Consider the following 17,985-nt stretch of genomic DNA (forward strand, 5'->3'; position numbering starts at 1 on the left):
TGGGAGAAACAACTGTGGGCTTTGTCACAAAGAACTCCACTTCTGTCCCTCCTTTTGAGGCCTGAAGCCTTCTTGGCCTAACCTGTGGTTCCTCAGTTTCTTAGGCTTTCATTGGGTCCTCTTGAAGAGCCTGTCGGCTAGGTCTTTGATGCCCCTTGAACAAAAACAAGTGCCCTCCCCCATCCGGCAACCCGTTTGCTGTCAGAATTGGACTTTAGCTCCTGTCTTAGGTCATCACGACAGGACAAACATAGTAAGAAACCTGATCCCTTTGCCCCCCTTCCACCCACAGTTTGCGCAGGGCTCACAGCCAAACAAACTTATTTTGAACACAGGGATCCTAGCACGCTGCCCTGATAATCATTAACCCGTGCCTTCGAGCCAGCCCTTCATAAGGCTCTGGGTACAACCAGCCAGCATCTTCCACTGCCCGCCACCACACACTCAGCGAGCACTGAACACCGCACACGGCCATCTGCTCAGAGAGCTGTGACCATCGGCTGTTACTACCACTTGCCCAGAGAGTTGTGAGCACCGGCGCCACCGCTGTCTACCTAGAGGCTCTCTCATCCACTGCCTGCTGCACTGGGCTGCGATGCCTGAGTTCCTAGCTGTTGCTTCTTGGCGGTTCCTGATCCTTCTAGCCTTCCAGGTTGGCGTGACCACCGGAGCCCCCCAGCCGTGGCGTTGTGCGCCCTGCACTGCTGAGAAGCTGGGCCTCTGTCCACCCGTGCCCGCTTCGTGCCCTGAGATTTCCAGGCCTGCAGGCTGTGGCTGCTGCCCGACATGTGCCTTGCCACTGGGCGCCGCTTGCGGCGTGGCCACTGCACGCTGTGCCCAGGGACTCAGCTGCCGTGCGCTGCCCGGGGAGCCTCGTCCCCTGCATGCCCTCACCCGCGGCCAGGGAGCCTGTGTACCAGAGCCCGCTGTACCAGCCACAAGAGCCTTGTCCAGCACTGAGCGCAAAGACGAAGGTACTACAGCCCCATTCTGCCTTTAGATCTCTTGGCTGGGACACACATACTGCCTAGGCCAGCAGAGGCCTAGCCGGAACCGATGTTAGGTGGGACAAAGACACTCCAGGCCCGCGAAAAGCGTTCAGCTGTGATGGGCAAACAGATCACCCACAGAGATTCATCCTTGCTTGGTCTTGGGGGCGGGGATATCCGAAGAAAGGGTGGTCCAAGCGCAGGGCGCTTAGCTGGGAAGAACATTCACAGACTACTAGTAGTACTTGGTCACACGCTGCGGTGGAGGAGCCATGGAGCTGCCAGGTGGGTGGGGTGCTGGCCCAAGCACCTAACGCCTCTTCCAGTGGGTCCTGCCTTTGGCAGTTCCAGTGACTGGAGGATCCAGGAAGGTTTAGGATGGGAGCCCTCCCGCTGCCCCCAGGAGGTTTGCAATGCTCTTTGTAGCATATATCCTGCCACGCAATATGTGCTTCCCAGATGTTTACAGAACATGATGTGAAAATTCGGGCCCAAGCCTTCACTTCCATTCATTGCTATAGACAAACAGCGTTTGATGTGTATGTTGCCTGCTAGGAATCTGACAATCAGGCGCTTTCCTGAATTTAAGCACTGGTTTGTTTGTAGTAGGAAGCTTGGGAAATGCCTCTTCCTCTGCTCCAGCCCCTATCTCCCCATCTGGGCTGCGTGCACGTCCTGTGTGGGTGTGGAGGGGCCTCGTGGTTCCATACTCTGGTGGGAAGCTGTATTGCAAGCATGTGACCCTTTGGAGTAATTGAAATTAGAGTGATCCCAATGGTCCTCTAAAATGGACTTCCCCTGGGTGGGGCCGGGCTTCTTCATTGTTCCTCTCCTTGAGCCTTTATGGCCTCTATCTGCAAAGTGTCTAATGCTGTCCTCTGTGAGGGGGTGCACAGAGGTGAGGGTGTGTGGAAAAGCAAGGTCCCCAGGAGAGAGGAGGGTGGGTGGTGGTTTGGGTAAGGAAGGCTACATTCTAGACCTTGCTTCTCCCTGAACTACACCTGTTCCTGGGGTCTTAGTAGACTCTTGTGGAGCGGAGCGGAGAGCCAAGGGGCCCAGTCTCACCACTTACGGACTCAGGCATTGACCCCAGTCCTTGGCTTCTTCAAGGGTTATATTCCTGCCCTTCCCCCACCCAATTGTGCCATGGGGCTCCCCTGCCTAACCCTGACATATACTATTTTCTCAGAAAAGAATTAGTATTGCTGTCTGGTCATAATCATTCCCAAACACCGCTGGTGAAAAATCCGAATTCTCCAGGCCATTCTAGATTGGTTCTAAGGAGAAGAAGTGACTGGGCACAGGAGCAAGGCTTCCAGGGGCTCACGGGTCTGTGGTGCTTGCTTTTCAGAAGCAAAGACTGCTGTGGCTCCTGAGGATGAGGCTCCCGAGAGCCCAGAGATGACCGAGGAGCAACTGTTGGAAAGCTTCCACTTGATGGCCCCCTCCAGTGAGGACCGGCCCATCCTGTGGAATGCCATCAGCACCTACAACAGCATACGGGCCCGACAGACCGCCGACCTCAAGAAATGGAAGGTGAGACCCTGCACATGGACCCTTGGGTTTATCTCTAAGTGGAGGTGTTAGTCTAGACAATGTCTAAAAGACACTGAGCATGCTGAAGCTGAGCACAGGGGCCACAGCTGCCCCTGTCCCTGCTGTATTTTTGCCTCCTTAAAAATATGGCAAAATACACAGAGCATAAAATCGGTCATTTTTAGTCTAGGTTTCTTTGTCACTAAGTACATTCAGCAATTGTCCCCACCACCCAGCTCTCTTCCTCCCTTTCCAATTCTCAATCCAGCAAGAACTTCTCTAGTTTAATGGCTGGTTTTAATGTGACCACTTGGGGGCGACAGAGAACTGAAGTCAGTGATTAAATTACTACAGAGGCCTTAAAAAAGTGCACTTAGGGAAGTAAGAGAATGGCCATTTTTAGGGACACTTTAGAATTTTATCTGGAAATTATGGTAGGTATAAGAAATCTCATTCTGATCTTAAGCCATCCAGATGAGTGCCTTGCTCCACAGTGACGACGGTGTTGTTCTTTCTGCGGGGTTAGGAACAGGGAGACGACATATTTCAACCACAAGGACAGTTCTTCGAAAATCTACGTTTTTCTGATGCTAAATTCCATAGACAGAGATCGAGCCCACTGTCATTCCTGCCAGAGTTCAGGTGCCCAAATTACTCAGCAGATGGCAGGGATCGGGAAGTATCAGATACCATTGGCCAGGTTTGCCAGGATGTCACTAAGCAGGTCTTTAGAAAATACCACCCAGTGAGGATGTGGCTGGTGTTCCCATTTTTTTTTTATCCACACAGCTCGAGCCTGAGACCAACCTGTCCCGTTCACAGTGGGAAACAAGGCCTGGGATGGCATATGTTTCATGCACAGCCCTAGAATACCATAGCTGCTCCTGCTCTGTCTCTGTCATTGTCTCAAATGACAAATCTCTTTTCTTGTATTCATGCTAATATAAAATTATTCTTTTAGGAGCCCTGCCAACGAGAGCTCTATAAAGTGCTGGAGAGATTGGCTGCAGCTCAACAGAAAGCAGGAGATGAAGTCTACAAATTTTATCTGCCAAACTGCAACAAGAATGGATTTTATCACAGCAAACAGGTAGGTGGCAAAAAAAAAAAAAAAAAAAAAAAAAAAAAAAAAACAGGTAGGTGGCTTAGCTACTGTGTGGTCTCACATGCTAGCTCTGCTCTTCCACATCCCCGTTAGAGCCTCAAAATATACAATGTGGGTGACTTTCTTACGTGAGGTCCATCGCTGCGCAGTTGGGAGAAGCTAGACCTTAGATAGAGGTAGTGTGATGGGCGAGGAGCACTTCAGCAGTAGGGAGGACTAAGCATTGGTGTGATGGGCGAGGAGCACTTCAGCCAGTAGGGAGGACTAAGCATTAGTGTGATGAGCGAGGAGCACTTCAGCCAGTAGGGAGGACTAAGCATCAGTGTGATGGGCGAGGACCACTTCAGCCAGTAGGGAGGACCAAGCATCGGTGTGATGGGCGAGGACCACTTCAGCCAGTAGGGAGGACTGCCTTTATTCAGATCAACAGCGTGAAGTCGGTAGGGAGGTGCACTGTCACTCAGATCAACACTTGCAACCAGAAGAAAGAAACACAGAATTCCCACTTTCTCTCTTCCCACAAACTCTGTAGTAAAGTACAGTAGGCTGTGTGCTATGTCCAGTAATAAATGAGATCCAACAAGCCAAGGCTTAATTTTGAGGAGCCTTTAGGACTCAGAGAAGTGCAAGTTCTATGATTCCATTGAGAAAGCCTGAGATCTAGGCCCAGCTGAGTGATAGAGGTGGTTAATCACTGAGACGCATTGCTGGACGCCTTTGTCAGCAGGGCCATGAAGAGATAATTGTCAAAGCATTGCACCATTGAACAAATGCGTGAGATCGTTAGCACATGTGCCTCACAGTGACTCCATTTTGTCATGGCAAGCGGAAGGGCACTGACATTGCTGAGTCTTAGCTAGTAGGTAGCTGTGCAGTGCTCAACTTCATTCAGGGACGGGGTGCCCAGAGACCCCACCGTCTCACTCAGGGACGGGGTGCCCAGAGCCCCCACCGTCTCACTCAGGGACGGGGTGCCCAGAGCCCCCACCGTCTCACTCAGGGACAGGGTGCCCAGAGACCCCAATGCCTCGCTCAGGGACAGGGTGCCCAGAGCCCCCACCGTCTCACTCAGGGACGGGGTGCCCAGAGACCCTACCATCTCACTCAGGGACAGGGTGCCCAGAGACCCCACCATCTCACTCAGGGACGGGGTGCCCAGAGACCCCACCATCTCACTCAGGGACGGGGTGCCCAGAGCCCCCAATGCCTCGCTCAGGGACGGGGTGCCCAGAGCCCCCACCGCCTGCTGCTCTTGACCTTGGTCCTGTCTTTACAGTGTGAGACATCGCTGGATGGAGAAGCGGGTCTCTGCTGGTGTGTCTATCCGTGGAGTGGGAAGAAGATCCCTGGGTCTCTGGAGATCAGAGGGGACCCCAACTGCCACCAGTATTTCAATGTCCATAACTGAAGACTTCCACACATGCTCTCTCACACCAGATATTTAAGTATATAGTATATTTATAGTCCGGAGCACACCATTTTATATATGTGTATATGTATATAACCAGGAACTACTTTTTATACTCCACATACTGCTTGATATATAAAGTTGGTTCATATTTATTCACTGTAACTTTATGTTTTTCTACACAGTTACTTGTGCCATATTAATTTATATACCATGAAGCGCTTCTCATCACCGTATATGTAAATACTGTGTCTCAGCTTTTCCACAGTCCATTCTTCTGTTTTGAAAGGGCAGCGTGTGCTGCCTAGAGCATGCACAAGTCAGTCTGAGGTAGGGACTTCTCCAGTGGTCTCAAGGAGGGGAGTCAGCCAGCGATGTGCTCTCTGCAGCCACGGATCTGGGTCTGATGCCCGTTTGTCGGGGCAAGTTGAGATGTTGACGATGTGATCAAAGCTAAGTGTGGAAACCTGTGCTGGGTGCATTTTAAACTGCACATCTGGAATAAATACTCTACCTGGAAATACTGTTGTCCCTGTGGTGTCTCAGCGTCATCTTTGTTCCTGTGATCTCTTTATCTTTCGCCCCCACTGGCCTCTGAGTCTATGCTTTGGGGACAGACAGTGTGATAGTCGGTGCTGTGATCTTGTGGCCCCTTTTCCAAGCAGCAGCAGGCCGCTGGGCCGCACTAGAGATCACCTCCCCTCAGCCCATTGCAGAAAGACGCTTAAAAGAAATCCCACCCTCGCTCAGAACTGAGAATAACAGAGGGTTATTTATTTGGGGGTAGACTCACAAGTCACAATCCTCTGCTGGAATGGGGAACAGCAACAGAAATAGTGTAAGAGGCTCTGCCCAAGTGGGCGGGTAGCTTAAAGGCTCCTGACTGCAGGAATCTCTCTTTCTCCCCAGAGCCCTCCGCCTCTCCCCTCCTTAACACTCTTCAACGTATTGATACACCTGGGTTTCCTCAACTGAGCTACATACAGATACAGAGAAGCAGTCACTGGCTTCCTGTGCTTGTTGAGACAGGGTAGCCCCGGTTAGGCTTTCCCTGTTGTCTTCTCTACTCCCTCCATTGCCTGGTTCTTGAAACTGACCCAGGGGTCTTGTCCTGCCTTGTCCCCCTGCTGACTGTTACTGGCTCTCACTCTCCTCCCCATCTTTCCACAGCTTCTCCCAGGTTATTCCCCTGGGCCGCAGCCTCCAGCCCTGTCTGCTTGATGTCTGAAAGGGAAGCTGAGACCTCTCCACCGCCTCTACTGCAGGGAACCAGGCATCTCCCGTTTCCCAATGTGTGTAAGGTTGCTGGGCATGGTAACCCTTAGAATTGGTGTTAGCTAACCCCTAAGAGAGTGGAGGATAGCCAAGGAGAAGCCAGAGAGTCAGAGGAGCTTCTAGTGGCAGGCTAGGAGAAGAGGCAGGTGAACAGAGAGCAGGAGGCACAGCAGGCGGGCATGAGTCCCTGAAGGGCGTGGGAGAACTTTTAAAGAGGACTCGCTCAAGGGTATTATTATTAGCTGCACAGAGCCGGAGCCAGGTTACACACCTCTGTCTATGACCTATCTTCAATTGGTATTTAACTACCTGCCATTTTTCTCTCTCTCATATGGCAAATGAATTCAGGACCTCATCCTTTCAAGGCAAGTGTCCTTCACCAAGCCATCTCCTTAGCTCTACCGATTTATCTCTTATCAACCATCTCCCTCTCTAGTACCTAGCGCGCACTTGCTCTTCAATGATCTGTTTGTCTGACTTGGAATTCCACCTGTCAATCATTCCACCCGTCATCTATCCACTCACCTACCTTTCAAAGGAGATTTGTGGTGAAGAATTGGTCCATGAGCTAGGGAGGCTGGGAAGTCCCCACGTCTACCACAGGGAAGCTGGGAGTGTGACCAGCCTGAGGCTAAAGACCTGAACGCAGGGGACTTGATGATGTAATTTCCACTTCAAGGGCCAGAGAAGAGAAAATGTCCCAGATAGGAAGAATGGCTTGACACCCCTCCCCGCCATTTTGTTTTATTCAGACTCTGACCAGAATGCACAGCTAGTGTGGGGGTGGGGGAGGAGGTGTTGGGGAGTCAGTCTGTGCATCTCACCTGGAGGCACTCACAGCCATCCCTGAGATGATGCTAACTTCGTATGCATAGTGGCCTGGCCGAGTGGATATGAGGAACTGACCCTGGCAGGCAAGTAGGGCAAAGGCCAGAGGTGAAGGGGTGAGGTCAAGGAAAGGTGTGCGAATTGGTAGCTTCAGGGAGGTTAGTCCATTGGGTTTATGAAGAAGCATTGCCCTGTGACCCATGCCTTGGCAGTGGCACCAAAAGGCCTCCCAAGTTTCTGTCCTCGGTGCACCCTGGATCTGGCTTCAGGGCACTTGGTGGCCCGTGTATGCTGTTCTGCCATCCCCAGTGAGTTCCATGTGCTTTCTTCATTGGTGCCAGTACAGCACTCCAAGGGTGCTGCCTTCTGACCTTGGCTCCCACCCTGTGATCCTACTGTACACCCCCAGATCTCCGCATACCCATCGAATCAATTTGCCGTCTGCTGTCCAATTCTGCGATTCTGCAATCACTCTGGCTGTCTGTTGGGTGACTTTAAACAAGACTCTAAACAGGCAAGTACTGTATGCGGTTTGATGTCATAGTCCCAGGATGTACCTGAAATTATTTTGGCATGGGACATAGTTGTGCCAAAGCCATAGAGAGGGACTGAGGTACCAGAAGCCCTCCCAGCATCCTTTGGGGTTGTCCTCCTCTTCTGGATTCAAATCACTTCCCTTCTCCACGCACCCAGTAGAAGAAAGATTAGTAACTTAAAGGATGTGCCCATCTTATGTACATCATCTCTTTGGGGAAGCTCCTCTCAAGACTGGGGAAGCACGGACCAGACTCTGATGGAGACCATCTACTTTCCCTGTCTAGATCATAACAACCATCAACCCAACCTACTGGACCTAGATATTTCTCTACATATGGCCCGGTGCTGCATGGATGCCAAAGGCCGCAGCGACAGTGCCGCTGAGATTCTTTAGTGAGAGATGGACGCAGCTCTGACGTCTAGCCATGTTCATGACATCTGCTATGTCTAGAGGGTTCTACCCTCTCAGAGTGATCTCGTCCGCGACTCAGGACCCAGAAGCAAACAAAAGTAGGGAGTTTTTTTTTAAATGATAAAAACTTTATTTACTATTTATAAATACATTGCAAGACAAACTTTTCAAAAATACATTTTTCCCCCAAAAAAACTTAATTAAAAAAATAAAGAAAAGCTGATAGGCAGGCAGAACATCTTGAGATTCCCTTGTACTCTCAAGACAAGCTCTGTACAGCACACGTTCACCCCGTGGGATGCAGTGCAGTCTCCTCGCACCCTCTGTTGCCAGACCTCCTTGGCCTTGCGGAGAGCAGCCCAGCCTCCAGACGCGGGCTCCTTTCCCTGGGCGTGCCTGTGGTTACATCACCTAGCGTCACTAACATTTTACCTAGGATTATCTAGTACAGATTCTATTATATTCGGGCTATGCCGTATACACTGTTAACAATTACGAAGGTATTTTGTCTGTGTATATAAGTGAATTATAAAGAAAGTCTGAGAAGGACCCCAAGATCAACAAACGGGTCTTGGTCTTGCCAGGCTCTCCAACAAGCCATTCCTCTTTCCTGTTCAGATAGGAAGGAGGGGAAGATGAAAACAACCCTTCAAACCCCGTTTTCTTTCTTTAAAAAAAGCTTCCCCCCCACGCCCCACAATAAACTTTATTTTGAGAAGCTGGACAAGAAAACACTGTTGTTGGTTTTTTTCAAAATCGTCTGAAGAATTAACTGTACCATTATTTGTGACATCTCTGAACTTGGAGGCTGACACTCACTGCGCCTTCCACCTGGGGCCAAGTCATCAGGAAGCTGCCTGACAGAGGAAGGTCCTCGTCCTTCTTTCTACGGGCTCCCAGAGGGTCTTAGAACATTCTTGGCCATTCTTAATAAGAGAGACTCCACCTATTCGCTCTCACAGTTCCCGGGAAGATCAGGTCACCTGCAGTGGTTCAGATGATACCAAAAGGGCCACAAGCCTCGGGTGTGTGTATCCAGATGTCCTGGTGACTCGGTTAGGGCTTTCCCCACTCTCCACACTGCCTGCGTTCATTACAGGGAATGGAAAGAGGGTTTTTCTCTATCGGCAACAGAACCTCTGACGTCAGGCGGGCTGAGGGCCAGCAGCACTGCAGCCCGTACTGGGTGGATTAGGGGAAGAGGGCATCCGTGGCCTGGAGCACGAGTGTTTTCATAGGAAGCAACAGGAAAAATTCAAACTGCTGTTTGTTGACTACCGGAGAGTAGAAAGACGATCAAGTTTACAATTTAAACAACCAGAGGCATTTCAAAAAATCTGTCTAAACTTTGGTTTTTTTTTTTTAATCAGTTCACCACAAAAAAAAAAAAAAAAAAAAAAAGAAATCAAGGCTGTAGCCAGCTGCTGATCATGTTGTTGGCAGTCTTTTGTGCAAAATAAGGCGTATTTGTTCTCCACGTCAACTAAGAGGGGAGAAAAGAAGAATAAGACATATGTTAAAATAACCACCCCTAAAATCCAAAGGGCTCCGCCTTTCACTGAGCCCCCGAGCACTCAGTGTGGCAGTGCAAGAAGGGGGAGGGACCTCAGTCCTCAACAAGTCCAAGAATGCCCTAAGATACTTTCATTGTATCATTGTTAAAAAGTGCTACCCTAAATTAGAACTATATTTTCCAAAGTATAAGAAAAAAAATTAACTACAAATGAAATTTTTTTCTGCCTATTAGTTAAAAAAAATTCTTCACAGCGTTTGCACGTGAAAGAGTGTGGGCCTGCGGGTGATGCACGCCTTTAATCCTAGCACTAGGGAGATAGAGGCAGGTAGTTCTCTGTGAGCTTGAGGCCAGCCTGGTCTGCAGACTGAGTTCCATGACAGCCAGAGCTACACAGAGAGATACTGTCTCGAAAAACAAACAAAATCATTTAGAATAGAGCATCTTTGCAAAGTCATTTACAACAGAGCATCTTTGAAGTCACACTGACGCTGGCCTTGAGTCTGTGGTTGGGCAGGGGACCTCCTTCTCCCTTTGTCCTCCTCTCTTTGGGCCAGGCTGCAGCTCCTAGGTCAATGAGCTGAGGATGAGGGGTGGACGCCTGGCGGTCATAGCTGCCCCTAGCAATACTCCTGGTGGCCACAGCTGCCCCTAACAATTCTCCTGGTGGCCACAGCTGCCCCTAACAATTCTCCTGGTGGCCACAGCTGCCCCTAGCAATACTCCTGGTGGTCACAGCTGCCCCTGGCAATTCCCCTGGTAGTCACAGCTGCCCCTGGCAATACTTCTAGTGGTCACAGTCACCCCGAGCCACCCCCTGACCCTCTCCCTCTTTCAGGAGGCCCAGCCCCTCAGCTTACATGGCTCAGCGGCATCTACTGGCTCTGCACACTGAGGCAGTGCACGTCATCTTTCCCCTTGGTGTCATAGCCAGGCAAGGGCTGTCCATACTTGTCCACACACCAGCAGAAGCCCCGCTTTCTGCCTTTGGATGGGCGGCACTGAGAGGAAGAGACAAGACCAGGGCGTGAATATCACGTGTACCGGCTAGTATTACATCAACTTGATGCAAGCTAAAGTCATTCGGGAAGAGGAAACCTCAGCTGAGAAAACGTCCCCACCAGATTGACAAATGGATGAGCCTACGGTGTGAATTCTTGATTGATGGTCTATGTGGGAGGGCCTAGCTCTGTGGACAAGGCCCCCTTGGCAGGTAGTCCTGGGTGCTAAAAAAGGGCAGGCTGAGCAACCCACGGGAGCAAGCCAGCAAGCGGCACTCCTCCTGCAACGACTTTCCTCAGGGATGAACCATGATTTGATACAGAAAGCCTAACCCAGACACTGGGTGTAAGCTGGTAACCAGGGTCTGAAGTGGTTACCCCATGCTGTTCAACTGGGCTGAGGTAAAATTATGAGGGTCCTGACTCCTAAAGGGTCACCTATGTGAGGGTGGTAGTGTACACCCACGCACACTCGTGTGGACGGAATGCTGAGCTTTCTTTGCCTTGTGTCTGTCAGGCTGGATCTCAGACCTTGGGTCCAGCCTTGTCTCTTCTCTCTCCTTAGTAGAAGTGTGCTGAGCTAGTCAGTGGCTGGTGCAGAGGCTCAGGCTCCCCGAGGAAGACTACAGTATAAACATTGGAATGTGGACATGCTGTGGGGAGCATTGTTTACTTCGGTTTCCCAGACTCATGTTGTGAACTACCCAATTAGAAAGCCACCTAAAATATTGTCACTAGGTGATGTATACATGTATCAGAAGAGAGGACACAAAGTTGGCAAAGCGCCACGCCAGTTGAGCTTCCTGGAGATTAACAGTGAGGCCAATTCCCCACTGAGCCCCTAGAGAAAGGAGGGCAAAAACCATCCTGGGGACCCCACTCACCTGCTTCTTCTTATAGAACCCCTTCTTGTCACAGTTTGGGATGTGGACACCTCTGGGACTCAACACATTGAGGAACTTCAGATGATTCAGTGTGTCTTCCATTTCTCTGCGGCAGGGACCCTGAGGACACAGTTATTGTTCTGACAATCTCCCAAAGGCCACAGGACCATCCCAGGAGGAACCTGTGACATGCCTCTCCAGGACATTCTGCTTGGATCAGCGAGAAGATCTCAGGTGGATGCTAGCCATCACTCCTTGTCTCTTCTGCTTTCTCAAGAGGAAGACATAGACTCTGGAATGTGATCTAAGGATAGGCCAGTAGACTTCAGAAAGTCCACTGAATAAAATACACCACACACTTAGTTCAGCTTGAATTTCCCAAAAGTCTCTGACATAGGAGGTGGGGCTTTACATAGGAAGGGAGAAGCTGCCCACTTATCAGCTAGGACCCCTGGGGCTTGCTGCATGAAGACTGTATTGGGATGCCCCCCCCCCCCCAAAAGAGAAAAAGTTCTCACGTATTCTGTCTCCCGCTTAGACTCAGAGGAGAAGTTCTGGGTGTCTGTGCTCTGTGACTCATAGTCAACTTTGTAACGTTGGCTGTCCCTGGCATGGCCTTTTTTGATGACATCTATCTTTGCATGGAGGGGATGGAACTTGGAATCGGTCACTCGGTGTGTGCTGGGGACAGCCTGGCTTTCCACACTCCCAGCACCGTGGTCCTCCTCAGACTCGCTGGCATTTCCTGGAAAAGGACATGGGGATAAGGAAATGGTCATTATTGATATCGGAATAATAATCTTTGCAGATTATTTAGGTCATACCTCAACACCACTCACCAATTAAGAAGTTAAGAAAAAGGTGACCGGATAAAGCATTCTAGAATACTGCCTGCTGGACCCTGGCTGCTCTACTTCAGGAAGCCATCTGTTTGAAAGTTACTCTGTCAAGTGTTTTTGGTATACAGTTACAAGTGAAGGCTGTGGATGCTTTATCAAGCCCTTCAACAGCTGAGAATGCAGCCAGTTCCCCCTTCCACCGGCAGAGGGCAGTTGTGCACTGTGGAATGCTATTGTGGAGTGGACCAGAAAACTCCCAAGAGATTCCAAATCTTAGTCCTGGGCACAGCTGTTGGGGGTGGGATAGAGTGAAAAAAAAAATTCCCCACCCAGTGGCAGCATCACACTGGCCTGGGGATTCTGGCATTCACTAGGGTCTCATGTGAAGTACTTCACTGCAGGGGCCCACAGAACTATGTAGGTGTGTCAGAGACGCCTAGTTCTGAGGTGCCCATACATCTTTCTATTTCAGGGTCTACAGAGACTTTGTGTATTGGGTGGGAGGGGCACCTTCTTGGGGTCATCTCTCCCATCCCCCTCAGCAGTGAGCACACAGAATAGCACCAACATACTTCCCATAGCTTAGACGCTAGGTGCCAAGATGCATTCATTTTAACTTGGAGATGGGGAGGGGAGGGGAAAAGAAAGCTCCCTTTGGCAGGGGCCTCTTTCACAATCCAAGGCGCAAAAGAGAGGGCTCCAACTGAGGAGATGCTGGAAGGTTAATAGATTAATTGAGATCTTATGTATGTGACTAGATTTGTGGCTTTCTGGGAAACCAATGCCAGATGATCAGCCCCCAGTGCCCAGCTCTGAACTCCAAAGCTTCAAGTTCAATGTTCAGGTCATGGCCACAGAACTGCTTTGCTCCCATGAAAGGGACATTAATAGCCTCCCTAGTAGGAAGGTCCAGTTGGCTATGCATCTGGTTCTGAATTTATTCTGTCTGGATGCAAGGTGCAAGCCTCCAGCTGGCTTTTTTTTTTTTTTTTTTTTTTTTTTTTTTTTTTTTTTTTTGTCTCTCAGGAAATGCCAGGCTGGGGCATCCTGCCCATGGGGACGACATGGGTCTCTGGTTCCAGGCCAAGAGAAGCAAATGCTTCACTCCCTGGGAACTACCAGAGGGCTGCAGAATCTGACGTCTTTGAGAGCAATTGACCTCCAGGGACGCCGCCCTCTTGCCCAGGACCCTCAATTTCGCACCTACTGAACAGTCCAGCTACAAACCCCTCAATGATTCCTGTGCCTTCTTAAGCACAAATTCCCAGGGTCTAGACTAGCACCTGGCAAAGGAGGTCCATAATTAAATTGATGGACTTGGTTTCAATCTGCTTTAATCTTAGTGGTTTTATCTTTTGGAAGTACAGGGATAGAGAGAATGCTAATACGTAAATAAAAATATTTGCATTTATCTTCCGAGAAGCTGAAGTAATTTCTTAAACTTCCTTTGCTTGTTTGTTATCCTTACACTACTTATTAGGGGGAGAATATGGCTCAATTAAAAATGTAATTGTGAATTGTGTCATCGAAGTATCATTTCCCCCTCCCTCCACCCAATGAATAGTAGAAGCCACTGAACTCTGTTATAACTAAAGCTCACATCAGTTTATACTATAGAGCGTCAATGGTCGTTACTAATAATGGCCATTAAAGCCTAACTCAAAATGGCATGCTGGTATTTCTTAGGATCGCTTCTGGATATCACAGAATGCACTATAAGTCAGACACACATGGCAAACAGCCTAATTTTGCTTTTGACTGAGTCAGCGAAACAACGGGAATCTTGCTTTGCCAGGAATCCGGTGCTTCTCAGAGATGGTCTAAACCAAGACCTGCCTGTACCCAGGAGTGTAGCGCTGCAGCCACAGAAATCATAAAGGACCGTTGGCCCAGCGCATCCTGGTCCCAGAGTCTTGCTCTGCACCTTCGGCCTGCCTGATGTGGGGAAACTGGAGAATTCTAGCCTTCATCTGTGCAGGGCAAGAACTTGACTCACATAACTAAGCAGGAGACTGACTAGGAATGCTGGACATTTCGAGCAACAGCTGCCAAATCCATTTAAATCTTTTCCTTTTTTTTTTTTTTTTTTCCTTCCTAAGGGAACAATGCGATGCCCTTAGAATGGCCCCCTGCTTGATAGGATCAGCCCCAGGATGGGTAACTGCCAAGGGTTTACGATTTTCCTCCTAGGGGCTGTTTCCGCTGCACCCCACTCCTTTTGCATAGGATTAGGAAGGAGGAGCATTCCTGCGGAGCATTTCTAGTCTGCTTCAGCGGGGAAACCGCCTGCATCTGCACTGCCTGCACCCGGGCCGTGATCCCCAGCCCTCAGGCGCCGCAGGGCGTGAGATGGTGACTACAGGGGCAAACAGGGCTCAAACCCAATTGTAGCTCCCGGTTCTTACTTTTTGAACTTTGGGTTACACAACCTCAAAGACATCAGTACTCTAATTCCATCTCGTTAGTTTTTGGATACACGGGGACACAATACTACTTTGCCAATCAGCCTGTGCAAATGTTAGCATTTTTCAAGACAGGTGCCTGCCAGCAAACCTTCCTGGTCCTGATCCGATCCCGGAATCCCATGCTCAAACTTCCCTGGGACAGACACGCGCCTTCCCAATTGTGGAGAATGGAAACCTAGTTCCACAACTGGGCTACATAGCCCAAACCCAGGCATCCACGCTCAGCACGACTCTCCAATGACCGGGATCCGTCCACTGGCAGTCTACTCGTCCTGCGTGAAAATCAACCTATTTTCACGGAAAGCGTTTTGCAGCTTACAAGAAAGCTGCACTTTGAGAACCAAGCAAGTGGATCGATGGCTGCGGGGTCCCCTTCGCCTCCCTGGGCCCGTCTAGCCACTAACACTTGGATGAGCCACGCCAAGCCTCTGAGGACACAGGCTCCCCGCCACCCACGCCGGGTCCCAGGGAGCGCGCTCGGCCCACGTGGTGCGAGCAGCTTACCTGGAGCGGGTTGGGAGGGCAGGTAGGCGCTCAGGCTGCCGGCGGCGCTGGCGTTGGCGCAGAACCCGCGGCCGTTGAGCAGAGCCTTCAGCGGGTACTGCTCCGCGGGCCGCGGCTGGCAGCGGAGGCCGGTGCCGCAGCGCTCGGTGTAGACGCCGCACGCGTCCCCTTCGCGCAGCGCGCAAGTCAAGCAGCAGCCGCAGCCGGGTTCTCGCACCAGCTCCGTGCACGCGGGCGCGGTGGGCGGAGGCGCGCACTGGGCCAGCGCACGCGCGTCGCACGGTTCGCAGCGCACCACGGGGCCCGCGCCCACCGCGCCCGCGCCGGCCCGCGCCACCGGCGGCCCGCGGAGCAGAGTGAGTGCGGTGAGCGCAGCGGCCCAGAGCGCGGGGCGCGCGGGATGCATGGCGCCCGGTGGGCGGAGGGCCTGCGGATCGGCGGAGGGGAGCGGAGTGGAGCACGCGGGACGAGGCTGCGGGATGTAGGGAAGCGAGCAGCAGGTCTTCAGCGTCCAGCAGCCGCGCTAGCTCGCATCTGGGCAGCTTGGGAGAGCAGGCAGATATATAGAAGCCGGGGTGTGGAAGGACACGCCCCGGAACGGCGCGGGTGGGGGTGGGGTGGGGTGGGCTGGCGCAGGCTCGGCTCCGGGGCCCGCGCCTCCCCGGGAAGCGGGACGAAGGACGGGGGCGCGCTGCGCGCGTCTTCACTGGGCACCTGCTCCGTGTGCGCACGCCCTGTACTCGATCCACCCCTTCGTCCCCGGGAACCGTGGGCACTCCCGGCCACCTTGCTGCCCCTTGAGCCCTAGTCACTTCAGGGCCTCTTGATTCCCCCCCCAATGAAATGACTCTCAGCCAACTTGGCGCCTTGGACGCTGCAGCCCCTCCCCCCCTGGATGCCCGGTTTAGGTGCCCTCCTGAGCTGATTTATGTTTGAGAAGCTGGCGTTGGCCCATTCAACTCCTGTGTACTTTGCAAAGTTTCTGTAATTGAAAGCCTCTTGTAGAGCATGTTGCATCTCCCAGCGAGAACGCTCGGATCATATTTAAATCTGCACCGTTGGCCACTTGAGCCTCCAGAGTCTCGCACTGAACAATCGAACGTGACGGTCGTGGGTTCTAAAGATTTGATTTTCAAAGCGGTTGTGACTCAAATCTCTTACTTCGCCGCACTTTCCCGGTTAGCCGAATGGGCAGCGAGTGCGTCATTACGGGAAGGTGGTTTTAAAGATGTTAAGTTTCACAAGTTCTTACTTGGAGTTTCTTTTTAGTTAAGCAGATACATCTGCGATGAAGTAACTACGGAGACACCGAAGCGGGTGCCATTGAAACATGATTAATAGCCAGAGTCCCTAAGACGTTTAATTTTCACAACCATTTTAGAAGCCATCGCTGCATCCCTGTGCTAAATTCTCTGCGATACGCTCCAGTGCAGCCGAATCCGCGCATCCTGAACACCGCGAAGAGCTGAAATCCTGACGCAATAGTGCTCTTGAGTTGGCTCTCTCAGCCATCCAACTTTCTCTTGTCTAGGTCTCTTGAAAGTTTACACGCGCTTTCCGTAGGCGACCAACAGAGGACGCTAGTGGTCCAGAATTGAACTGACAAACTTTTCGGTCTTTTATTATTATTATTTTTTTCTCTCCCCTTTTTCTTTTTTAATCGTTTGCGGATGAGCGGCAGGAACTTGTGGGAGCAATTGGAAGAAGATTTCCCTGGATGCCCTTGAAATGAGTGTTTACAGTAGGGACTGGAGAGGTTGTTTTGGGAGGGAACCTATGCAATTTTATGTAGAAAGCAAACCAAGACGCCTTCCCCACATATCCCTCCGTTATCCACCATGCAGTTTTTGGTGAAACTGATTCATCCACCATGTGTCTTGGTGTCTGCCTGAATCTGTGGCTCACTTTCCATCTATTTATATTTGCTTTAATTTTAGTTAAAATGATTTATTTTAAATTTCATTTTTTAATTATTAAATGATAATGCTAGGCATTATTAAAGAAAAAAAATCGAAGATCAGAAACGTGAAAGCCTGAGCTCAGTGGCAGCCAGCCAAGGCCCAGCACCCCAATTGTCACACATTTCTTCCTCATGGTGCTCAGGTTGCGGCTAGACTTATCATCATCTACCAAAAACTGCCCTGATTGTCCCCCCTTTTCTCCCGTGTATCAGCGCCCAAGAATAGGGCTTCTGATTTCATTGGGAAATTGAAAGAAAAAAAAAAAAACCCAGTGTTACACTTGTTCTTTAAATAACCACAGAGACCTTGACTCTAAAATTAGAACAAGGTTCAGTGTCAAAAATGATTCTAGATGTGGCAGGCTTCCCCTCTGTTAGGTACAATGTTACATACCAAACCAGTCTGGTCTGTGGTCAGTGTAGCACTTTTACCCGGCTTTATCATCACGCTAGGAGGCAGGGGACGCCTAGAAGGAATGGCTTGGAAAAGATAAAAAGTCTTTAGGGTGGCTCTCTTCACAAAGAAGGAGCCCTTGCAGTTTGAGAAACGAACGCTTGTTCCAAGCGGGACTCCTAGAGGGCGCCAAAGCTCCAGGTCTCCGCCTGGATTGACTGGCGTCTCAAGAGTTTTCAGAGGCTCGGTTCCTCCAAGTGTTTTATGCTGACCTTCATCAGCTTTCTCATGGAATCGTGCACTAACCAAGTACATCAGTGGCAATTGGACGACGA

General features: G+C 50.7%; 2 protein-coding genes across 3 annotated transcripts; one reads left to right on the top strand and one right to left on the bottom strand.

Moving 5' to 3' along the window:
* Positions 1-402: 402 nt before the first annotated feature.
* On the top strand, positions 403-9,495 carry Igfbp1 (insulin like growth factor binding protein 1). 2 transcript variants are annotated; one of them, XM_050140985.1, is made up of 4 exons: positions 403-974; positions 2,341-2,525; positions 3,487-3,615; positions 3,662-4,899. In XM_050140985.1, exons 1-4 carry the CDS (start codon positions 596-598, stop codon positions 3,791-3,793), a joined length of 825 nt encoding a protein of 274 aa, XP_049996942.1. In that variant the 5' UTR covers positions 403-595; the 3' UTR covers positions 3,794-4,899. The 2 variants fall into 2 exon arrangements, with proteins under 2 accessions (XP_049996942.1, XP_049996941.1); XM_050140984.1 differs by lacking the exon at positions 3,662-4,899 and adding an exon at positions 4,907-9,495 and having other exon boundaries at positions 404-974.
* Igfbp3 (insulin like growth factor binding protein 3) lies at positions 9,427-15,818 on the bottom strand. The gene is made up of 5 exons (XM_050140983.1): positions 15,297-15,818; positions 12,007-12,233; positions 11,489-11,608; positions 10,464-10,604; positions 9,427-9,573 (listed from the first exon to the last, which is right to left on the bottom strand). Exons 1-4 carry the CDS (start codon positions 15,700-15,702, stop codon positions 10,479-10,481), a joined length of 879 nt encoding a protein of 292 aa, XP_049996940.1. The 5' UTR covers positions 15,703-15,818; the 3' UTR covers positions 9,427-9,573; positions 10,464-10,478.
* Between the last annotated feature and the right edge of the window lie 2,167 nt (positions 15,819-17,985).

Source organism: Alexandromys fortis, unplaced genomic scaffold (assembly GCF_014885135.2).
Source record: "Alexandromys fortis isolate MF-2015 unplaced genomic scaffold, M_Fortis_MF-2015_v1.1 scaffold_7, whole genome shotgun sequence".
In the NCBI taxonomy this organism is placed as follows: Eukaryota; Metazoa; Chordata; class Mammalia; order Rodentia; family Cricetidae; genus Alexandromys; species Alexandromys fortis.